The sequence below is a fragment of the Sinohyriopsis cumingii genome, chromosome 1 (assembly GCF_028554795.1).
Source record: "Sinohyriopsis cumingii isolate HCF-2022 chromosome 1, ASM2855479v2, whole genome shotgun sequence".
Taxonomy (NCBI): Eukaryota; Metazoa; Mollusca; class Bivalvia; order Unionida; family Unionidae; genus Sinohyriopsis; species Sinohyriopsis cumingii.
Window position 1 is genome coordinate 89,507,643 of NC_142961.1, and position 23,603 is coordinate 89,531,245.

Here is a 23,603-nt window from a genome sequence, read left to right on the forward strand (position 1 = left end):
ATAAATTAGGTATCCCAAAAAGGTGCAGAAAACCTAATTAAAGGCAATAAAAGGTTAAAACCTTAAAATACAACAGATGGGATTTTTTTATTTTGTTTTTTATAAACCACACTCTTTGCAGCTGGAGCCTCATGGGATGCATTCCAAGGCAGAAAGTGCTACCTCCATTAATCAGATATTATGACATACAAGAGGGTGCATTGAGCCTGTTCAACAATTCCATAACCCACAGGGCAGTTGTGGGAACTTAGCCTGTTTGACAATTTCAGAACCCATGGTAGTTGTGGGGAGGTGACCTGTTCAACAATTCCAGAACCCAAAATGAGTTGTGGGGAGGTAGCCTGTTCAGCAATTCCAGAACCCATAGGGGAGTTGTGGGGAGATAGCCTGTTCAATAATTCCAGAACCCATAAGGGAGTTATGGGGAGGTAGCCAGTTCAACAATTCCAGAACCCAGAGGGAAGTTGTTGGGGAGGTCACTGAAAATATCATACTACCTCCTAGCTGCAGTGGTTTCTCATGCAGATTTTGGAAGTGACTTCTCAATTTCATTATTGTTACCATGATTGATAACTGCTTACTGTTGAAAAATGAAATTTTGTTGACATGTTTGTATGCATACTTAGAAAACCACAGTTGATATTTGCTGCTTAATCAAATTTAGCAAGTTTGGTCACTTTTGGGAACATTTTGGACTTCAAATTGGCTACAGTTGGGGCATACCTTCTTTTGCAAGCTAGAATAAATCTCCTCTGAAAATAAGAGATAATTTGAGAAAGTCTTTGTATGCTTTTTTTCTTATGCCATTCGATCCAGTATGCATTCAGGTGGTTATTTTTTTTGCATGAACTAATTTCTAACCATTGATAGTGAGCAACAGATTTCCTTGTATCCATTCTCATTCAGAACTAGCAGGTCGATTCCAATATATTGATATACCAAGTTGTTTCTGATACTTTGTCTCTAATATTTCATCTTGCTGAATAAGTTCAGATAAGTTGATAACTAGTGATGTTTCATTTTTACATTCATGTGTTTGTTGAAAATTATCTTGTCTTTTCACTGTTTATCTTTTTTTTCCAGATGCATTTCCTATTACCTTGGAAATGTAATAGAGCACTATGGGCCTGACTATTATTCAGAACTAGTGTCTAAACTTAAAAGTTCATCATCAGCTGACCCCTCAGCAAAGCAGGTATAAACAAAGTGACTCTTTTTTCTTTAGCTGCTTAGAAAAAACAGTGAATAGAATTGACTTTGACTATCTTTCTGGTCATATTTGCTTGTACATTTGACTGGCTGGGTTTCTGCCCTCTCTGTCAGGGCTTTATCTGTTATTCCAGTATATTAGGGCAAAACTTCCACTGTACAAGTAGGTGTATCTTGGAGTTATGAGGTTAAGGGCTGTTACACATTCATCTTGGGATTAAGGATTGTTGCACATGTATCATGGGATAAAGGTGTGCTGCAAAGCCATTATAGGATTAAGGTGCCTTGTGCATGTATCATATGATTAAGGTGTCTTGTGCATGTATCATATGATTAAGGTGTCTTGTGCATGTATCATGTTTAAGGTGTCTTGTACATGTATCATATGATTAAGGTGTCTTGTACATGCATCATATTATTAAGGTGTCTTGTACATGCATCATATGATTAAGGTGTCTTGTACATGCATCATATGATTAAGGTGTCTTGTACATGTATCATATGATTAAGGTGTCTTGTACATGCATCATATGATTAAGGTGTCTTGTACATGTATCATATGATTAAGGTGTCTTGTACATGTATCATATGATTAAGGTGTCTTGTACATGCATCATATGATTAAGGTGTCTTATACATGCATCATATGATTAAGGTGTCTTGTACATGTATCATATGATTGAGGTGTCTTGTACATGTATCATATGATTAAGGTGTCTTGTGCATGTATCATATGATTAAGGTGTCTTGTGCATGTATCATATGATTAAGGTGTCTTGTACATGTATCATATGATTAAGGTGTCTTGTGCATGTATCATGATTAAGGTGTCTTGTACATGTATCATATGATTAAGGTGTCTTGTACATGCATCATATGATTAAGGTGTCTTGTACATGTATCATATGATTAAGGTGTGTCGTGCATGCATCATATGATTAAGGTGTCTTGTACATGTATCATATGATTAAGGTGTCTTGTACATGTATCATATGATTAAGGTGTCTTGTGCATGCATCATATGATTAAGGTGTGTTGCACATCCATTGTTGGGTTAAGTTGTATTGATATCCACCATGGGATTAAAGTTGTGTTGAACATCTTTGTGTCTGTGATGCAAACAAATTAGGTCATGGGGCCCATCGCCATCAAAAATTTGTAATTCATATTGACATACTAGAGATTTTTTCCTAGGGTACACAAACCATGTCTGTGGTCCTGCTTGGGGTTCAGGTTATTAAGGTGTTTTGTATATCTGTATTGAGGTTAAGGTGTGTTAAAAAACAATCATGGGATTAAGGTGTACTGTATATCCATTTTGGACTTATGGGATGTTGCACATTGATTTTGGACTTATGGGATGTTGCACATTGATTTTGGACTTATTGGATGTTGCACATTGATTTTGGACTTATGGGATGTTGCACATTGATTTTGGACTTATGGGATGTTGCACATTGATTTTGGACTTGTGGGATGTTGCACATTGATTTTGGACTTATTGGATGTTGCACATTGATTTTGGACTTATGGGATGTTGCACATTGATTTTGGACTTATGGGATGTTGCACATTGATTTTGGACTTATGGGATGTTGCACATTGATTTTGGACTTATTGGATGTTGCACATTGATTTTGGACTTATGGGATGTTGCACATTGATTTTGGACATAAGGGATGTTGCACATTGATTTTGGACTTCTGGGATGTTGCACATTGATTTTGGACTTATTGGATGTTGCACATTGATTTTGGACTTATGGGGTATTACACATTGATTTTGGACTTCTGGGATGTTGCACATTGATTTTGGACTTATTGGATGTTGCACATTGATTTTGGACTTATGGGGTGTTACACATTGATTTTGGACATATAAGATGTTGCACATTGATTTTGGACTTATGGGGTGTTGCACATTGATTTTGGACTTATGGGATGTTGCACATTGATTTTGGACTTATGGGGTGTTACACATTGATTTTGGACATATGAGATGTTGCACATTGATTTTGGACTTATGGGGTGTTGCACATCCATTTTGGACTTATGGGATGTTGCACATTGATTTTGGACTTATGGGATGTTGCACATTGATTTTGGACTTCTGGGATGTTGCACATTGATTTTGGACTTATTGGATGTTGCACATTGATTTTGGACTTATGGGATGTTGCACATTGATTTTGGACTTATGGGGTGTTGCATATTGATTTTTGGACTTATGGGATGTTGCACATTGATTTTGGACTTATGGGATGTTGCACATTGGTTTTGGACTTATGGGGTGTTGCACATTGATTTTGGACTTATAGGATGTTGCACATTGATTGTGGACTTATGGGATGTTGCACATTGATTGTGGACTTATGGAATGTTGCACATTAATTTTGGACATATGAGATGTTGCACATTGATTTTGGACTTGTATGATGTTGCACATTGATGGAACAACCATGGCACACTGCCCAAACATTAATCTGCATTTAATTTAACATTTTTTAGGTCTTCCATAAATTACTACTACAGTCAAAGCCACTTATCTTGGTTATCTTGAGAAGCTCTGTGTGTCAAGCATTTTGGATTGGTCGCAAAATGAATCTTCTTTGTTATGCTAACTTTTTCCCACTTTTCTCAACCCCTGTTAGTCAATAACCCTGTTATGTCAGGCATAAGTTTCAGTCCAAAGTAACATGTGGACCCATTTGTTTCAATGAAGTGCAACTTTTAATGGCCATCTTTAAGAAATTTTACAAAAAAAGCGATTGGTTTTCATGCACAAATTTGGTCAGTTGCATTTTGCTACTAGTCACATGTCAATACCAATAAAAGAAGATAATTTAAGCTCTAAATTTTCTCATTTGGTACCTAGCAAGAACTAGACGATGTCAGTATCAGTCTCACATTCAACAGTGGGGCAGTCTTCATAAATTTTGATCCACTGCTGAATAACTTTGAGTTAAAATGTCCCCGTAGTACAGTTTTAGCCTCTTCAATATCCTTAAAATCGCAATTGTATTAAATAGGCTTTCCTTTTCCTGGACGTCTCCATTGCAGGAGTAAATATCTTAATTCACTCATAAATACTGATAAGACCAAACTCACTTTTAAATTTGATTACACTGAAAGTGACACTTAATTGTTTGAATAGACTTTATTTGTACTGCAGCTAGATTATGCAAATGAATAGCTATCCTTCCTAGTTTGCACCACAACATATTACAGAAAGCAGTTGCAAGTCCAAAAGACATGCTGTGATCCTTTCTGTGATCTGTTTCCATGTATCAGTAAACAATGGTTGACAAAAAGCTGGTCTTCTGTATAATCAGTGACATGTTTACTCTCGGAAGGCCTGGTTCATATATTAGCATGCTAAATCTATAAAGGCCTATTACACATGTTTAATCTATCAAGGCCTGGCTAATACATTGACATGTTTGGTCTATCAATGCTTGAATAATACATTGACATGTTTAATTTGTCAAGTCCTGGCTAATATGTGGGAGAAGTTTAATCCATAAAGGCCTGGAAAATTGACATGTTTAATCTATAAAGTCCTGGATAATACATTGACATGTTTAATCTATAAAGTCCTGGCTAATACATCAACATGTTCAGTCAATAAAGGCCTGGCTAATACATCAACATGTTTAGTTTATAAATGCCTGGCTAATACATCAACATTTTAATCTGTAAAGACCTGGATAATACATCAACATGTTTAATCTATAAAGTCCTGGATAATACATCGACATGTTTAATCTATAAATGCCTGGATAATACATCAACATGTTTAATCTATAAAGGTCTGGATAATACATCGACATGTTTAATCTATAAATGCCTGGCAAATACATTGACATGTTTAATCTATAAAGTCCTAGCTAATACATATACTTGTTTAATCTATAAAGACCTGGATAATACATCAACATGTTTAATCTATAAATGCCTGGCTAATACATCAACATGTTTAATCTATAAATGCCTGGCAAATACATTGACATGTTTAATCTATAAAGTCCTGGATAATACATCAACATGTTCAGTCTATAAAGGCCTGGCTAATACATCAACATGTTTAATCTATAAAGACCTGGATAATACATCAACATGTTTAATCTATAAATGCCTGGCTAATACATCAACATGTTTAATTTATAAATGCCTGGCAAATACATTGACATGTTTAATCTATAAAGTCCTGGCTAATACATCAACATGTTCAGTCTATAAAGGTCTGGATAATACATCGACATGTTTAATCTATAAATGCCTGGCTAATACATTGATATGTTTAATCTATAAATGACTGGCTAATACATTGACATGTTTAATCTATAAATGCCTGGCTAATACATCAACATGTTTAATCTATAAAGGCCTGGCTAATACATTGACATGTTTAATCTATAAAGGCCTGGCTAATACATTGACATGTTTAATCTATAAAGGCCTGGTAAATTGACATGTTTAATCTATAAAGACCTGGCTAATACATCAACATGTTTAATCTATAAAGACCTGGCTAATACATCGACATATTTTATCTATAAATGCCTGGCTAATACATCAGTATGTTTAATCTATACATTTCTGGCTCATACATCAACATGTTTCATGCAAAAATATTTATCAAAATTTGATAAGATAATCTGAAGAATAGCATATAATGATGACCTTCCACTACCTTCCACTGTATTTTTATTTTTTGTCTTAGAAATGCACTAAAGAGTGTATTTGCAAGAGTTTATGATTTGAAAAGCCTTAGTCATTTAATTTTGCTTATTTTGAACTTACACCACTATAGAAATAAAGTTAGAATCAGAAGAAATGAATCCTAAAAGATAAGGTATTTATTTCAGATTGAACTCGACTTACTCAGGACCCTACCTTATAACAAACATTATGAAACAACAAGTTCAGAAGGAATCCCTAAACTTCGCAGAGTCCTACTGGCATACAGTATATTCAATCCTAATATTGGATATTGCCAAGTAAGTTCAATGTTCATCAGATTTGTAATTATTGTAATTTTCAATATTAGTTACCATGTGATACTATTTCAAGTTTAATTTATGAAGATCAGCATCAAGATTTTGATCTTACAGTAATTACCCTATTTCCCCTCTCATTATCTGTAGTTAGATTTCAGTATTTCAGAGCTGTATAAACCTTTCTGTTGAAATTACATCTTTCTACACAAAGATCTTAAATTCTGAAAAATACCTTTGTAGATACCATTGCATTGTTATTAATCAAATTTGGTTATATTTGTGTGCAGGGACAGTGCAGTTCTGATGAAGAGGAAACAAATTTGATAATACCATCATGAGATATAATCCCTAACCCAAATAAACAATATTTAATTGAAGTACATGAAGGGCAAATTTAATTGAAGGGCAAAATGTGGCAATGAAGCACTTTAAATTTGATAATATGGGTCAGCATTTAGGGCAGAGGTGATAGTTATTGACTGTTTTTGTTTGATTGATTAATGGCCTTAATGAGACAAATAACTGTGATAATATAACGCAGGAAAAGAAAACCTGCCCTGAGTGACCTTTGTCAGGAACTACCACCTGTCATTAATGACCACAATCATAATGCATGAGTTAATTTTATTATCAAAATGCACTGTCACAAGTGAGCAAATGCAAAATGTGACCAGTGACCATGATTTGTAAGCAGAATAAATATTTTGATCTGGCTATGAATGACCACATCACAAAAACATTAAAGTGTGCAGGCAATGTGCAGATTGTTCTATACAATACAGCTATGAATGACTGCATCACAAAAACAATAAAGTCTGCAGGCAATGTGCAGGTTGTTCTGTACAATACAGCTATGTATGACAGCTTCACAAAAACAAAGTCTGCAGGCAGTTTGCAGATTGTTCTATACAATACAGCTATGAATGACTGCATCACAAAAACAATAAAGTCTGCAGGCAATGTGCAGATTGTTTTATACAATACAGCTATGAATGACTGCATCACAAAAACAATAAAGTCTGCAGGCAATATGCAGATTGTTTTATACAATACAGCTATGAATGACCACATCACAAAAACAATAAAGTCTGCAGGCAGTTTGCAGATTGTTTTATACAATACAGCTATGAATGACTGCATCACAAAAACAATAAAGTCTGCAGGCAGTTTGCAGATTGTTCTGTACAATACAGCTATGTATGACAGCTTCACAAAAACAATAAGTCTGCAGGCAATGTGCAGATTGTTTTATACAATACAGCTATGAATGACTGCATCACAAAAACAATAAAGTCTGCAGGCAATGTGCAGATTGTTCTATACAATACAGCTATGAATGACTGCATCACAAAAACAATAAAGTCTGCAGGCAATGTGCAGATTGTTTTATACAATACAGCTATGAATGACTGCATCACAAAAACAATAAAGTCTGCAGGCAGTTTGCAGATTGTTTTATACAATACAGCTATGAATGACTGCATCACAAAAACAATAAAGTCTGCAGGCAGTTTGCAGATTGTTCTATACAATACAGCTATGAATGACCACATCACCAAAACAATAAAGTCTGCAGGCAATGTGCAGATTGTTTTATACAATACAGCTATGTATGACAACATCACAAAAACAATAAAGTCTGCAGGCAATGTGCAGATTGTTTTATACAATACAGCTATGAATGACCACATCACAAAAACAGTAAAGTCTGCAGGCAGTTTGCAGATTGTTCTATACAATACAGCTATGAATGACTGCATCACAAAAACAATAAAGTCTGCAGGCAATGTGCAGATTGTTCTATACAATACAGCTATGAATGACCACATCACAAAAACAATAAAGTCTGCAGGCAGTTTGCAGATTGTTTTATACAATACAGCTATGAATGACTGCATCACAAAAACAATAAAGTCCGCAGGCAATATGCAGATTGTTCTATACAATACAGCTATGAATGACCACATCACAAAAACAATAAAGTCTGCAGGCAATGTGCAGATTGTTTTATACAATACAGCTATGAATGACTGCATCACAAAAACAATAAAGTCCGCAGGCAATGTGCAGATTGTTCTATACAATACAGCTATGAATGACTGCATCACAAAAACAATAAAGTCTGCAGGCAATGTGCAGATTGTTCTATACAATACAGCTATGAATGACTGCATCACAAAAACAATAAAGTCTGCAGGCAGTTTGCAGATTGTTCTATACAATACAGCTATGAATGACTGCATCACAAAAACAATAAAGTCTGCAGGCAATGTGCAGATTGTTCTATACAATACAGCTATGAATGACTGCATCACAAAAACAATAAAGTCTGCAGGCAGTTTGCAGATTGTTCTATACAATACAGCTATGAATGACTGCATCACAAAAACAATAAAGTCTGCAGGCAATGTGCAGATTGTTCTATACAATACAGCTATGAATGACTGCATCACAAAAAATAGAAATAAACACCACAGACCTTTATTTAGTCATCAGTTAAAATGACCATTTAGGAGTGAGTTTTTTTAATGAAATTTAAATTGAGCCTGGCTTCTGGTTTCCTAAAATCTGCAGATCATTCAGTTGCCATCATACGCTATAGACCATTAACCAGACTCGTGTTAATGCCATTGACTGCTAATGCAATGTTATAGTCCTGTAAATTTCCATTCTGATTAACCATTCCCTCTTTAAAGAGAATGGTCAAGGAAGTGTCAGTTGGGAGGTTCATATTGTTTCTTGCTACACAGATAACATCATAATGAGGAAACTTCTTAATAGTTTTTGCTGTAGTGCTTGAGTATGTTGTTTCTATTTAAAGTCAATATGTAATAACTGTACCAATGAGGTTTCAGTCTTTGTCTTTTATAAGTGATTATCAGTTTCCATATTTGATAGTCATTGTAAAAAGTTCATGTTTGTTGGGTTTTTAAACCCACATATGAAGTCGTCACAGTGCAGTCATTTACACCTTTTGTTTATAAAGCATGTTGTCAGCTAATTCTGTCTTTGGCTTTTGTCTTGCAATAAACTTATTTTGTTTCTGGATGTGTCCTTTCTGTTGTTTTATTTCATTGAAATAAATATTACTTTAGCAGATTTTGCAATTCATATGCCAATTTATTTACATCTGATCTTCAAATATAAATGTAAATGTTTTGTGATATCTTTATTGGTTTATAAGATTATTTTGAGATGAGATAAATGCAGTATATTAACAACTATGATTAAAAAATAAAATGCATGTACATTTATTATGTGTATTTTTCATTCTTAAGCCCTGTTGAATTTTAGCTTCGAAAACTGTTTATCTTACACAAACCTGTTATGAGAGAACACCGGTCTTGAGAAGAATGATTGTCCAACACAATAAATCCAAATTTAAAGTTGGATCGTCCTGTTTTAATACTAACGTGGCTTGAATTGTTTGAGGTATACAGTACATATCATGATCAGTACAGCTACGAAGTTTAAAATCTAGCAACACATAGCGATGGTTTGAGGTAATAATGGGCAAGAGTTATTGCCCTTTGTTAGACTGGAAAAGATGACTTTTGTCTTGAGTAGGGCTGGATTCGTGAGGTACTTATCTTACATCCACTATCATTAACGTGATTGGAGAATGTATTTGAAGGAGAACTATCAGAAGATAGAATCTGTTTTATAATGCTTATAAATTCAAGATGAAATTCATTGTGTACTAAATTATGGCAATCATGGGGATATATGTAGTCCTCTCTTTGATATAGTAAGCTCTTGGAGTCAAATGAAAAATTGACATAAGTGTTGGTCTCATAAGTGTTGGTCTCTCAAGACAGGTTTGGGTGCAGTATATATGTTGCTGAAATCTTCAATTAAATTTTTTCAGGATTTTGTTTGATGACTGGTCACGTCATGTTCATGGCCTTTACATGGCTGTTTCCATTTCTGTGAAATCTTTATTATACAGTCTAACAAAGAAGTTGTTGATTGCATTACAGACATACACAAAGTTCCTCTGTAAACAATTAATAGTAGGCAGTTGAAGGGTTATATGACTATTGGTACAATTAGGTTGCTTCTCAATTATATTTTCCTGATGGAAAAGAAATTGTTTGTGGACCAGTGTTCTAACATTTAGAGTGAGATGATGCATATGTAATTTTATTCTTATGCAGGGTCTGAACCGTCTCGTGGCCATCACACTGCTGTTTCTGTCTGAGGAGGATGCATTTTGGTGCATTGTTTCGATTGTGGAGCGAATACTGCCACAGGATTACTACAGTCACACCATGATTGCAGCCCAGGCTGATCAGGTGAGACAGTACAGATCAAGATTTGGGTTACAGGGTTATGTCCGATTATTAATGTTATGATTGCAGCCCAGTCTCTTCAGGTGAGATGGCAATGATCACGATTTGGGTTATAAGGTTGTGTCAGACTACTGCAGTCACATTATGATTGCACCCAATACTGATAATCTTTGCTAGCCAAGGTTCCAATGTGACAACCCTATCTACACCTTGGTGTACCAAGCAGATATTTCTGTAGTTGGGGTCTGTGAATTTCATGGGATGCGGCAGCAAGCCACCACATCAGTCAAATTAAGTTTTTCAGATTTGAACACTGGTACAATACCTTTCACTAAAAATACATGTCTAATGGCTTCCCTCTGGTACATAGTCATACTTTTGATGTTAAACTTCCAAAGTATCCTTGTTAGGTCAATTGCCTCACCATTTTCAGCCAATGAACAATGCACCACACTATTAATTAGTTGGCATTACATACTAAGGGAGACAACTCATGAAATCCAACAGATGTCACTAGGACAAAGCACCAACTGAAATCTGATCCAAGGTGTAGATAGGGTTATCACATCGGAACCTTGGCTAGCAAAGATGAATACTAATCAGGTGAGACAGCACAGATGATGTTATGGGTTATAAGGTTACAACACTGGATTCCCATGCTACCCAAAAATTGGGATAAATGTTTTGTAAAGAATAGGTTTTTTTCCCAGCCATGAAAAGCCCTTTCATTTTGAAATTTTCATGATTGTCCTTATTAAAGTGATAATGAGTTAAATTTATGCAAGTTCTTACAGAAATTATCAGAGGTTGCAGAACTCTTCAGTTAGTTGAAACACAGTTGCTGTTTGGATTATTTGGGTTCTTTCCCTTGATATATTTGACTTTTACAGTCAATCCAGGCATTCAGTTGATTGGTTTGATAAAGTATATTGGTTACCTTATTGTCAGCTGTGTATTGGTATATTTCTTACATAGATTGTATGAATACCCATCTATAATCACAATGAGGCAACATTTTGTTTGTGTCATTTGATCATGATAAATTTAAGAGAAAAGTAATAAAGCTTACCTTCCCTAGTTCCCTTTTTGATATATTAAATTAAAGAAAATGTATTGTGACAAATCTTTGCTTATTATTTGGTAGTTTTTGTCAAAATTTACAACTCATTTTTATTTATTTTTCCTTTTACCAACATCTGCAGTTAAGCAGAGTAAAATTAGCATTTTGTTTTGTAGATTTAACTGAGTTACATGCAAATTTTTAATTAATTTTCAATATTTAAGCTTCTTTATAGTGATGCACCCAGTGATTTAGCAAATGGTCACACCTCAAAGTCATATGCTATGGGCAAGTCTCAAAATAGAAACAGCTTTTGACTTTAATAATGCACATTTTTGAATTCATGATGTTCTTGACTCCATTCAGGGAAGATAAAAAGTATACCTTGAAGCAAATAAACTTCATCCAGGTAAAAACCTGGAGAAGACTTTGACATTTTTGTTTGTGAAAAACTCTGACATCAGATTGTTAACAGGATAAACCTGGATGTGGCTTACAAGAACAAAAATATCTTGATTACAATGATACCAAGCAACCAAAAATACACGACCAATAAAATCTATAGTCAGGAGCCTGAATTATCCCCATAAGGATCAACATGCCTAGAAAGGCAACCATCTTGGTGTCTGTCCAGTTTGGATCACAGGTTTCATGATCCACCTGTTATTTAGCTGCAAATTTGTTTGTTTCAGTTATTAGTTTTTCAAAAGGTCCAGCTGGAAAATATAAATGAAAATATTTCTAGTTTGGATTCTGATTCCTGCAGTGTGATGGGCCTGACTGCTGAGTAAATGGACTTGTGTCATTTTCTTCACGTCTGCTAACCAATCGGCTGATCATCATAATTGTTACTCTAGTCTGATATCATTTCATCAAAATTTGAGGACAAAAAGCTAGGCCTATCACAATCAAAGATTGCCATTGCATCATTTCATACATGCTCGACATTATGGGAGGAGTTATAATGGTCTCTTCATGAATCATTGAGGCTTGTTGTCCAATTTCAACATATCCAGGCACCATTTGCTCACCTTGTTTCTAAAGTGGGACCACTCCTGGATCTTGGCATGGTTCAACTCATCCGATGTCTTTAACCTCATTACAGCTGTTATCATACAAGACTTGCTTTCAGATGGCACTAACTTTAGTTTGTAAGGTGAGTAATCTGCATATGCTTTGAACTATGTGCAGTTCCATTCTGACCACTGAGTGTAATGACGAAACCTGGTTTCATCTCTTCAAAGAGGTTACCATCTATAGTCAACAACAAAAATGAACTATTCGCCTTTTCACTTTGATTTAACTGTTGAGGTGAAACTGTTGGATACAGTTAAGGCTCTCAGATGTATGTGATACACAAAGAAGAGATATAGTAGGTCTATTTAAAGCTCTTGCTGGATAAGGCAGGAAGGGAAGACATAACAGTGACCCCAAAAGCACTGGCTACTTGGCTAAAGTGGGTTATTAGATCAGCCTACAGGATCACATCCTTGAAGATTTTGGCCAAATACCATAGGCCTGGCCCTGGAACATAATGTCTAAATTTGAAATTAAGGGAGTAAGTTGGTTGACATGTGCTGTCTACTTTCTCCAGCTTCTCTATTTATGTGACATGTCCTCACATAGCAGAAAGCTGAATTGAATTTTTTTACTTCCCCACATTACCTTTTTGCATTTATGACAGGACAACCTCAGCTCCAGGCATGACCTTACAATTTTCACTGAATTTGCACAGAAAACTTTTGCATAAAGCAGTATCCTTGTGTAGGATCCCTCATATGAGTATAAACACATACTCTTTGGTTGTTTTGTCTTCACATTATTAGAAGTTCATCCTTAAAGTTGAACAGACATGGTGCTCCTACAGGTGAAGTGTGTTGAGGTTGATTCTCAAGTATTTCCTTCTACTCTTACCTATTTTCCTAAATTTAATGTGATTGATAAGGTATGGGATGGAAAAAGCATTTTTTTATAGTAAATTATGTTTTTGTTGAAAATAGTCACATTACTATCAGTGCCTACCCACACACCCCATCATATGTTATTACTATCAGTGTCTGCCTCCCACCTATGCAAGCATCCTGTTATAGGTTTAACTCAAAGTTAAACTAGTAAGCATTTAGGATATTGATTGCCACGTGGCAAGAGCAGGGGGAGCTCTGTAAGGTTACTTTCTTTGAGCAATATCATATATAGACAACAAAAATGTGATTTCGTATTTCCATGAGGAATGGATTCAGAGGTAATAGAGTTTATTTCCAGATGTTAATGTGATTGGGTAATCATTTCTTGGAAAATGTAATTTATTCAAACCGTTACTTTTATGAAATACGTTTCAGAATTACAGTGAATACAGACAGTTCAAATGACAAAACATATATGTTTAATAATTCAAAATTAATACAACCTTATATGTGCATTATGTATGGTGTAGTTTATTTATTACCCTGATTATTACATCACAGTGTTGAGTTTTTATTTTTTTTAAGCATGTAAGCAATATAGTTCTATAAGTTTTGCTAATAATTTATATTTCATAGAGAGTGTTGAAAGACCTGGTACAGGATAAGCTTCCTAAGATCCATGCCCACCTGGAGCTACATGGGGTTGATCTATCCCTCTTCACCTTCAACTGGTTCCTGACCCTGTTTGTAGACAATGTCCCACCAGAGATGTTCCTAAGGGTCTGGGATACCTTCCTGTTTGAGGGCTCAAAGGTCAGGCACACAGAGAGATGCACATATAGTGTTTTAGTATGTTCTTGTCTGAGAAATCCAAGGTTAACTGTTAGTTTGTGTTCTAGAATTTTCTTGTATGAGGATTCCAAGGTAAGTTGTGTTCCTTAGTGTTTAGCACTTTTTTATGTGAGGATTCCAAGGTAAGCTGTGTTTCTTAGTGTTTAGCACTTTTTTATGTGAGAATTCCAAGGTAAGCTGTGTTCCTTAGTGTTTAGCACTTTTTTATGTGAGGATTCCAAGGTAAGCTGTGTTCCTTAGTGTTTAGAACTTTTTTATGTGAGGATTCCATGGTAAAATGTGTTTGTTAGTGTTTAGCACTTTTGTATATGAGGATTCCAAAGTAAGCTGTGTTCCTTAGTGTTTGGCACTTTTTTATGTGAGGATTCCAAAGTAAGCTGTGTTCCATAGTGTTTAGCACTTTTTTTGTGAGGATTCCAAGGTAAGCTGTATTCCTTAGTGTGTAGCATGTGAGGATTCCAAGGTAATCTGTGTTTCTTAGTGTTTAGCACTTTTTTATGTGAGGATTCCAAGGTAAGCTGTGTTCCTTAGTGTTTAGCACTTTTTTATGTGAGGATTCCAAGGTAAGCTGTGTTTCTTAGTGTTTAGCACTTTTTTATGTGAGAATTCCAAGGTAAGCTGTGTTCCTTAGTGTTTAGCACTTTTTTATGTGAGGATTCCAAGGTAAGCTGTGTTCCTTAGTGTTTAGCACTTTTTTATGTGAGGATTCCAAGGTAAGCTGTGTTCCTTAGTGTTTAGCACTTTTTTATGTGAGGATTCCAAGGTAAGCTGTGTTCCTTAGTGTTTAGCACTTTTTTGTATGTGAGGATTCCATGGTAAGATGTGTTCCTTAGTGTTTAGCACTTTTTTATGTGAGGATTCCAAGGTAAGCTGTGTTGTTTTAGTGTTTAGCACTTTATATGTGAGGATTCCAAGGTAAGCTGTGTTCCTTAGTGTTTAGCATTCAGATAGAGATAGCACATGCTTCACCTTCAATCAGTGGAAAAGGTCCCTCAAAATTAGTTCCTTAGAGCTTTTGTCATACTCACACATGAAACTTCAAATTCAAAAATCGTAATTCAGATGAACAGACACTTGCACATAAACACTCAAAACTTCATCAGTATGTAAACACATTCATAAGACAGACAGACAGACAGATTAAAAGGAATAATTGTGTCTCTATGATATATATATAAGCTTTCAACAGAACCTTGTAAATCATTGCCAGTAAGTTCCATAAGTTACAATATATTACACTTCCCGATGTTAAATTTCACAAATGTGGATATGGCATCTACGCTACTTATAAATAGAACTAGGTACACATCACTACAATATAGTTGAAAGCTAATTTTGTTGAAAAAAACTTTTTTGCTACAGATTGATGATTTTTATGGGGTTAATTTTCTTATATAGCATTTGAGCAGATTTTTCAAGAACCATGATGCAAACTAATTCCTACATTTATGCCATTGAGGTTATTGAAATTAAATAGGTTGTTTATTACAATATTTTTGAGCAGAACCTTGCCAGTAAGATGAAAGATGACTTTATTCTAAAACACTTCCAAAAACACTTATTACATTGGTCTTATTGTCATGCAGGTTCTGTTCAGATTTGCCCTGGCATTCTTGAAGAAGGCAGAAGAGGAAATTTTACGTCAACCTGATTCCCTGTCTCTGAATCGCTGCCTCCGGCTGATTGGAGAAAAGATGACGAATGTCAGGCAGATCTCACATGTGAGAAGTTTAATTTAGAAATATTGAGAATTTTTATATTTAAAATACTGTCATTTATGTATTTAAGAAAAATTCTATTTGAATTCAAAGTTGCTGCTTGGAATTTTAAGTTCAGACCTTTGGATGAATCATGTATACTAGAAATAAAGGATGATTTTTCCTGTATCAGTTCTGATCATTCATACATTGTTTAATGAACGTTTCCAAGTTTTAAAATAACTTGGCTGTAAACCAGACATGTGCTTGGCATCAACCTGCATTACTATGGTACCATCTTCTCTGCCACTATTGAATATTTGCTGTCTTCCTGTTTTTCTTTACCTCCATAGTAACTTTGTGCTTTCTATAACAGACACTATTTGTCACAGAAATTTTTACAACACAGGCTTTGCTAACTTTAAGAAAATTTATTGAGCATTGTCTTTGGTTATTTACATAGAAATCATTTGGTTTCCATGACACCTGGATATAATAGCTATTCTAAAGCCTTAGGGTTAAATAGATCACATTTTATGGAAATATGCCTCAAGTCATGCTTTGAGAAAGTTTTAGTTTGGATTGGTTCCTTCAGAAATTGTTTCATTCCCATAGACAACTTCATGACCTTCATGCTATGTTTCTTGAGTATTTTTAGCTCTACCAGTCATAGACCAGAAGATCTTATGGAATGGCCTGTTGTCCATCATCAAGCATGAGTCTTTAATGACTCTCAAGATTAGCACAAGTTTATCACTGCTTCTTTTAAATTTCTCAGAGGCTTCCATGAAACTTTTAATCCAAAGGTCTTGGTGGTCAGAATGGAATTGGTACTGCTTAGACATCTAATATGGGCACCACAGCAGCCATCTTGAAAATCTTGTTATTACTACCTCTTCTGAATGATGGTGATGCCAACATGAGGTTTTCACTAAAAGACTTCTTAAAATGTCTAGTTGTTCATAAATAATAATGGTGCCAATCTGGTGTTAAGTATGGCTGTCATTGCAGCTGCCATGAAAATATTGTTATCATCAGAAAGTCATATCAACATGAGGTTTTAAGCAGAAGACTTAATGGCCACCTTGAAAATCTTGTTATCGCTACTTCTCTTGCATGGATGGTTGTATACATATCAATATGAGGTTTTAGCTATAAGACTTCTTATGATGTCTGGGTGGTAATGCATAAAAATGGTGCCAATCTCATGTCCAGTATGGCCTCATGGTAACCATCTTGAAAGTGAAAGTGTTGCTATTGCATCATCTCCCAAATGGAAAGTCTTGTCAACTCTGCCTGACTGGTAATTTAAAATCTGGTTGGTCCTAAATGAAACTTTTTCCAGTCAGACAACCAGTATGACTGCCACAGTGGCCATGTTGAAAATCATGTTATCATTGCACCTTCAAAAAAGATGGTCATATCAGCATGAGGTTTCAGTAAAAGACTTCTTATGATGTCTAGGTGGTCCTGAATGAAAATCTTGCTGATCTCACTTCTGATATCTTAGAAATCTTTAAAATTTAGTTGATCCTACTCCCTCTTAATGGAAGTCATATTGACACAGGTTTTTTTCCATAAGACCAGTTATGATATCTAGTTTGTCTTGAATGAAAATGCTGCTGATCTGACCACAAAAACGGCAGCCACACTGAAATTTGAAATTTTGTCACTAATTCTCCTGACTGAATGATCACATAAATTTGGGTTGTTTACCAAAGGTCTTCTAATGGTATCTAGCTTGTCTTAAATGAAAATGGTGCCAATCTTACATCCAGTATGTTGCAACAGCAGTTAATTTGAAACTCTTATCACTCAAAAATATCATAGATGGTTTCAACACTCAGCAGTTAAAAAAAATGGTCTTATAATGAATTCCTTGAAAATCTTTTTGGGCAGTAGAGCAGAAGTTCTTCGATGGACTCTTGTTTCTACAGCTTCAGAGATATGTTGCATTAATCATGTACATGCACCTATCCATCAAGTATTTCATTCTTTCTTCTTTCTTTCTCTATGCACAACTAATCTTATAGCTTGTTAGCTAGATGAAATCTGGTAGACATAATGATATGACACCCAGAACTGTGTGCATCAATCATTTGTTTCAATCAGATTTATTCTTTCTTTTTGGACAAAGTGTTTTTGTTGGGGCAGCCATATCCATTTTTCTGGATTTGTTTTGCATGATTGACTTTTCCAACAAATAAATGTTACATGCTTATGAAGCTGAGTGATATTAAACTCCATATCCCCTTGGACCTTTTGTTTTGTATATTGTATTGATTAATTCAGATATTTTGATTCTGTTATGTTTTTTATTGTCAGCTGGCTTTTCACTGGATTGCATCCTTTCCAATGAGGCTTATAGTAACCAAGAGACAGAATCACCTACAGCAGCTTCGGGTAATATTTCTCTCTTCTCCCAAATACACAATTTGATTGTTTCTCTGTGTTAAGGTTTGTTAATATTTAGATGCAGACAGAATTAACAGTTTAACAGTAAAGATAAGTAATACTGGGAATCAATTATTTCCATGGGTATCCATTTTCATTGTTCTGCAAAAGATTACATTATTATCAGCACATAAATTTATGGATTAGTAAGGGGATTTGTTGTTTCCACAAAAAGATAAGAGTTTGTTAATTCTTCTGCATATATATCATTCAGTCATTATACTTTCAGAGTTTGTACACAACCTTTTAGCAAGAGAAGTGCTGAATCATCATTTACTTATTGAGATTAAAATCAGAGGAGAGTAACATCCCTTTGGAAAGAGAGATTGGCAGCAAATCCTGTCATGTTCTTTTTATTACTCTGCTTTGGCCTTTGTCAAGATGCTCATTCCAGAGGCCTCACAAAGATCTTCCATTTTGGTCTTTCTTAAGTTTTAGTAATCCAAGGAATTCTCACATTACAAGGGATGTTTACTCCATCTATGTTCTCAGTGAATATGCTTTGCATTTTGCATCGTAATTGTCTGTTTTATCCTACAGTAATCTAAACAGCCCCATCTTAAGTCTCAGTTCTAATGGTCAATAGGACTACATTACATCTCAACCTTTTGCATCTTATTCCAAGTATGACTGTTTATTCTAAGTAATAGTTCATATAATTCCATCTTGAATTTATTTCATTTCTTCTTCAAATACATAACCTAATTATAATACCTAAGGAGTACTACCACTACCTTGCAAATCCAGCTCTCCCAGGCTAAAATGTTTATAGCTGTGGGAGGAAAATGCTGTCTGGCTATATGTGTGTGTGTGTGTCAGTCAGATAAAGTGATCTCTCCTTGGTACAGAGATTAGCGCCAGATCTCATGTACCCAAATTACTACTTCTACTCATGCCAAGTAGCATGCTGTCTTCAATGATTTGGAAGATATTCAGCATTAGTGCAAGTTGGAGGAGGTTCCTCTTCTTCTTCTCAAGGAAGTATATATATATATATATATATATATATATATATATATATATATATATATATATATATATATATATATAGGCATCAGTCAGCAAAGTCTTTGTTCAACTGTTACCACAGTCTGATCAAGTGGCTGACTTAAAGAGCATTCGAAAAACAAATGATAGACACAGACATAGTGGGTATGGGAATGTCAGAACCCTCATCAGTAAGCACTTCAGGTACTGTCTTGCATGGTGACAGTAGGGGCTGATTTTGTCAATCACATATCCCATAACACACTTCAAAATAAGGAACTTGACATAGTTATGGAAAATAAGAAGACATTGTTCCATCACGATCAGACTCTGCTTTCTGAATAGGCTCACAGAAGGTCAGCACCAAAGCCAGTCTTGCCTATTATGTTGAATCATTGGCCCACTTACATGGATTAATATCAGTTATACTGTCCTGACATCACTTACATGGATTAATATCGGTTATACTGTTCTGACATCACTTACATGGATTAATATCAGTTATACTGTCCTGACATCACTTACATGGATTAATATCAGTTATACTGCCCTGACATCACTTACATGGATTAATATCAGTTATACTGCCCTGACATCACTTACATGGATTAATATCAGTTATACTGTCCTGACATCACTTACATGGATTAATATCAGTTATACTGTCCTGACATCACTTACATGGATTAATATCAGTTATACTGCCCTGACATCACTTACATGGATTAATATCAGTTATACTGCCCTGACATCACTTACATGGATTAATATCAGTTATACTGTCCTGACATCACTTACATGGATTAATATCAGTTATACTGCCCTGACATCACTTACATGGATTAATATCAGTTATACTGCCCTGACATCACTTACATGGATTAATATCATTTATACTGCCCTGACATCACTTACATGGATTAATATCAGTTATACTGTCCTGACATCACTTACATGAATTAATATCAGTTATACTGTCCTGACATCACTTACATGGATTAATATCAGTTATACTGTCCTGACATCACTTACATGGATTAATATCAGTTATACTGCCCTGACATCACTTACATGGATTAATATCAGTTATACTGCCCTGACATCACTTACATGGATTAATATCATTTATACTGCCCTGACATCACTTACATGGATTAATATCAGTTATACTGTCCTGACATCACTTACATGGATTAATATCAGTTATACTGTCCTGACATCACTTACATGGATTAATATCAGTTATACTGTCCTGACAACACTTACATGGATTAATATCAGTTATACTGCCCTGACATCACTTACATGGATTAATATCAGTTATACTGTCCTGACGTCACTTACATGGATTAATATCAGTTATACTGTCCTGACTTCAGAGGACTGGCACTCATAAGGATAATCCTACCCAGGATTGTGCCAGAATTGATAACATTATGGATGATAAAATGGCCCTGTTCCATCATGATCAGTCCATGCCATTTGAATGAGATTGCCATAGGTCAATTCTGAAACAAGTCATACCTATTAGATTGAATGATGGGCCCACTTAACTCTTCATTATCTTGTATACCGTGCAGAGCACTGGCATTAATAGGGATTTTATCCATCATAGTTCCATAATGCACCCACTTCACTAAGTGGCTAGTTTAGTGTCACAGTACCTAGTTGATATGGACGCTTCATGGGGGAAACAGTCCTGCAGAACTGATACATGTTCAAAGCCACAGTTCTTAAGAATCAGTATGGATAAAAGGAGAGAGATGGGGATCATTTCTGCCCCATTTCTCTCCATGCCATCAGATATAAATCACTCACAGTCAATACCTAATCTGATGTAGCCTTCAGATAAACTCAAGGGGACCTGAATGAAGGACATATGTGTGTTTCAGTGGAAAAACTGTCCTAAGTTAGCAAGAGAACCAAATAATAGTTGTCAGTGGATGCAGATGCTATCAGCCTTGCCACAGATGCCTCCTCAGTAGCAAACCTCTTAATTTGTCACAGTTACTTGAGACCAATAAATCTCTAGTGAGAAAAGATCCAACATGCTTTGCCACCACAGGCCCTCATACAACCACAGCAACAGCATCTCTGACCTAACCAGAACAATATTCCAGCCAAGCCAGCACTAAATATCCATATCCACTGATACCTAGTACAAAGCCATTGAACGTGATGTCAGCTAGCCTTGTTTTTTGTCCACTCCAGTTTTATCATTTTTGTGACATACACACACTATCACTGGTTCTGGTTACAAGCATCTGTCTTTCCAACATACCCTGTCCTGGAACCAGTATGTAGACAACATCGAATCATGCCATGCTTTTTCAGCCCCGATTTTGTCATGAATGCTGATTTCTCTTTACCAGATACAATGTACCCATCTCAGACTTTCCATGATGCTCAAAGCCACTGCTTGGAGGTTACCATTTATGTCATGGATGGACTCAATTGCTGTCCATGACAACCTGCATTCCCATTTCTGAGGTACTTTCACAAGCATACTCTTTTCCACTTGATCTAATGATCTACATGGAAGTCACAGAAGAAGTCTTACAGCTACTTCAGCTAGAGTTCTATCCTCTTCTTCCTGCTTCATCCATGACTACCTTTAGAATTTCTGTATCTTTTAACATTTAAACCAAGAAAGACCAGACCTCTCAATGTGTTAGCAGTCTGGTTGAGTTGCTGAAATCTTAAATTGCACTAACCATGTTGTGATGCTTCAGATTCACATCTTGTTTGGTGACAGTAAAGTACTTGCATGACGATTTCCAAAAGCAGAAGTCAAGCAGTATTTCATACAAAGACATGAAATCCTCTCTCTTTGCTTTGGATTCCTTAACAACAAGGACAAATCCTGTCTCATGCTATTGAAGCACTTCACTCATCTTGGCATGGAGTTTAAAACATCTTTGAATTGAGTTTGACACACAAGAATGTGCCCATAAGATCGTTTCGATGATGTCTTCCATCCACTTTCAGATTTTAAGACAGTAATTTCTTTGTCTCTTGGGTGGTCTTCACAGTACATTCATGAACTTCTCATTTTGTGTGGCAGGTTATGGAACCTCTACAAATGATATTTCTGTATTAGTGGCAGCTGAAACTTTGCTAACAAGACAAAAGTTTCAGATTATATAAAGCTTAATCTCAGTAAATAGGAAGATCTCCTGGCTTAGGGAGGTGAATGTTCTGCTTTAGGATGTACCCCTTGAAATAATGATTTGCATGGATGCCAGCATGATTTGTGGGGAACCCAGCTTCTGCCCTTCTTTCATAAAGTGGGCATTTCAGGAGCATTCTACATACATCAACTTCCTTGAGATGAATGCCACAGCAGATATTTTTTGATCAAGAGATGCAATCTGGACAAAGTAGTCTGGTTGTTTCTGAAAACTCAGCTTATCTCTGAATACAATGGGAGTCAAGTCCCCAGCTGTCTTCTTTTCTGTTTAGGATTTTCTTAGGTGGTGTCACTGTTGGTAAATCCACATTCAAATGCACCACATCCCAAGCAGCTTTGGTATCCTAGCAGACTTGCTGTTCATATGGAATCAACCAATTCATACAGAATTGTCCAGTCACCCCTTGATCTTCAGTTGAATATGTACCCATTAGAGATGATTCCTTTTGGACTGACCTCTTTACAGTGAGGTAGAACACCATGCTCACAACCTTTGCTTCACCAGTCCAAGATCAGAAAGACTTTGCAATCAGTGTGCATTCACTGAACTGTAATAGTCTTCATGCATTGGGATTTCCCCAATCCAAATGATTCCCAAAGTCATTCAAAATGTGAGGAATCTGAGTACAGAATAATCTTGATTTCTTCCCTTAAATGTGGGGGGGGGAGCAGTTATGGTGGCTCAGTGCTTAACATGCCAGATTCAAGGGTGTGGGTTTTAATCCAATCACTAGACCAGCCTGTGTCAACTATTGTGTGTGACCTTGGGCATGGCACTCTACTCCAATTGCCTGGGACCTAAATAACCTTATGTTGCTGTGACATAATGCACCAATCCAAACCAAATCCATTAAATGGGAGAAATCTTGGATGAACAACCTCCTGAATGTAGCAGCAGAGATTCATTGAATTATTATGTCCTCTTCATGCCTGCAGAAAATCACACATGCAAGCTTTCT

General features: G+C 35.7%; 1 protein-coding gene across 1 annotated transcript in view; it reads left to right on the forward strand.

Annotated features, from left to right (window-relative positions):
* LOC149807313 (TBC1 domain family member 2B-like) overlaps positions 1-23,603 on the forward strand; it is an 86,967-nt gene that overhangs the window by 45,161 nt on the left and 18,203 nt on the right. The window contains exons 13-18 of the mRNA XM_089965204.1: positions 1,084-1,195; positions 6,077-6,208; positions 10,366-10,503; positions 14,101-14,277; positions 15,903-16,037; positions 18,339-18,416. Of these exons, the coding sequence (XP_089821330.1) occupies positions 1,084-1,195; positions 6,077-6,208; positions 10,366-10,503; positions 14,101-14,277; positions 15,903-16,037; positions 18,339-18,416 (772 nt within the window). The remainder of the gene's footprint in view (positions 1-1,083; positions 1,196-6,076; positions 6,209-10,365; positions 10,504-14,100; positions 14,278-15,902; positions 16,038-18,338; positions 18,417-23,603) is intronic.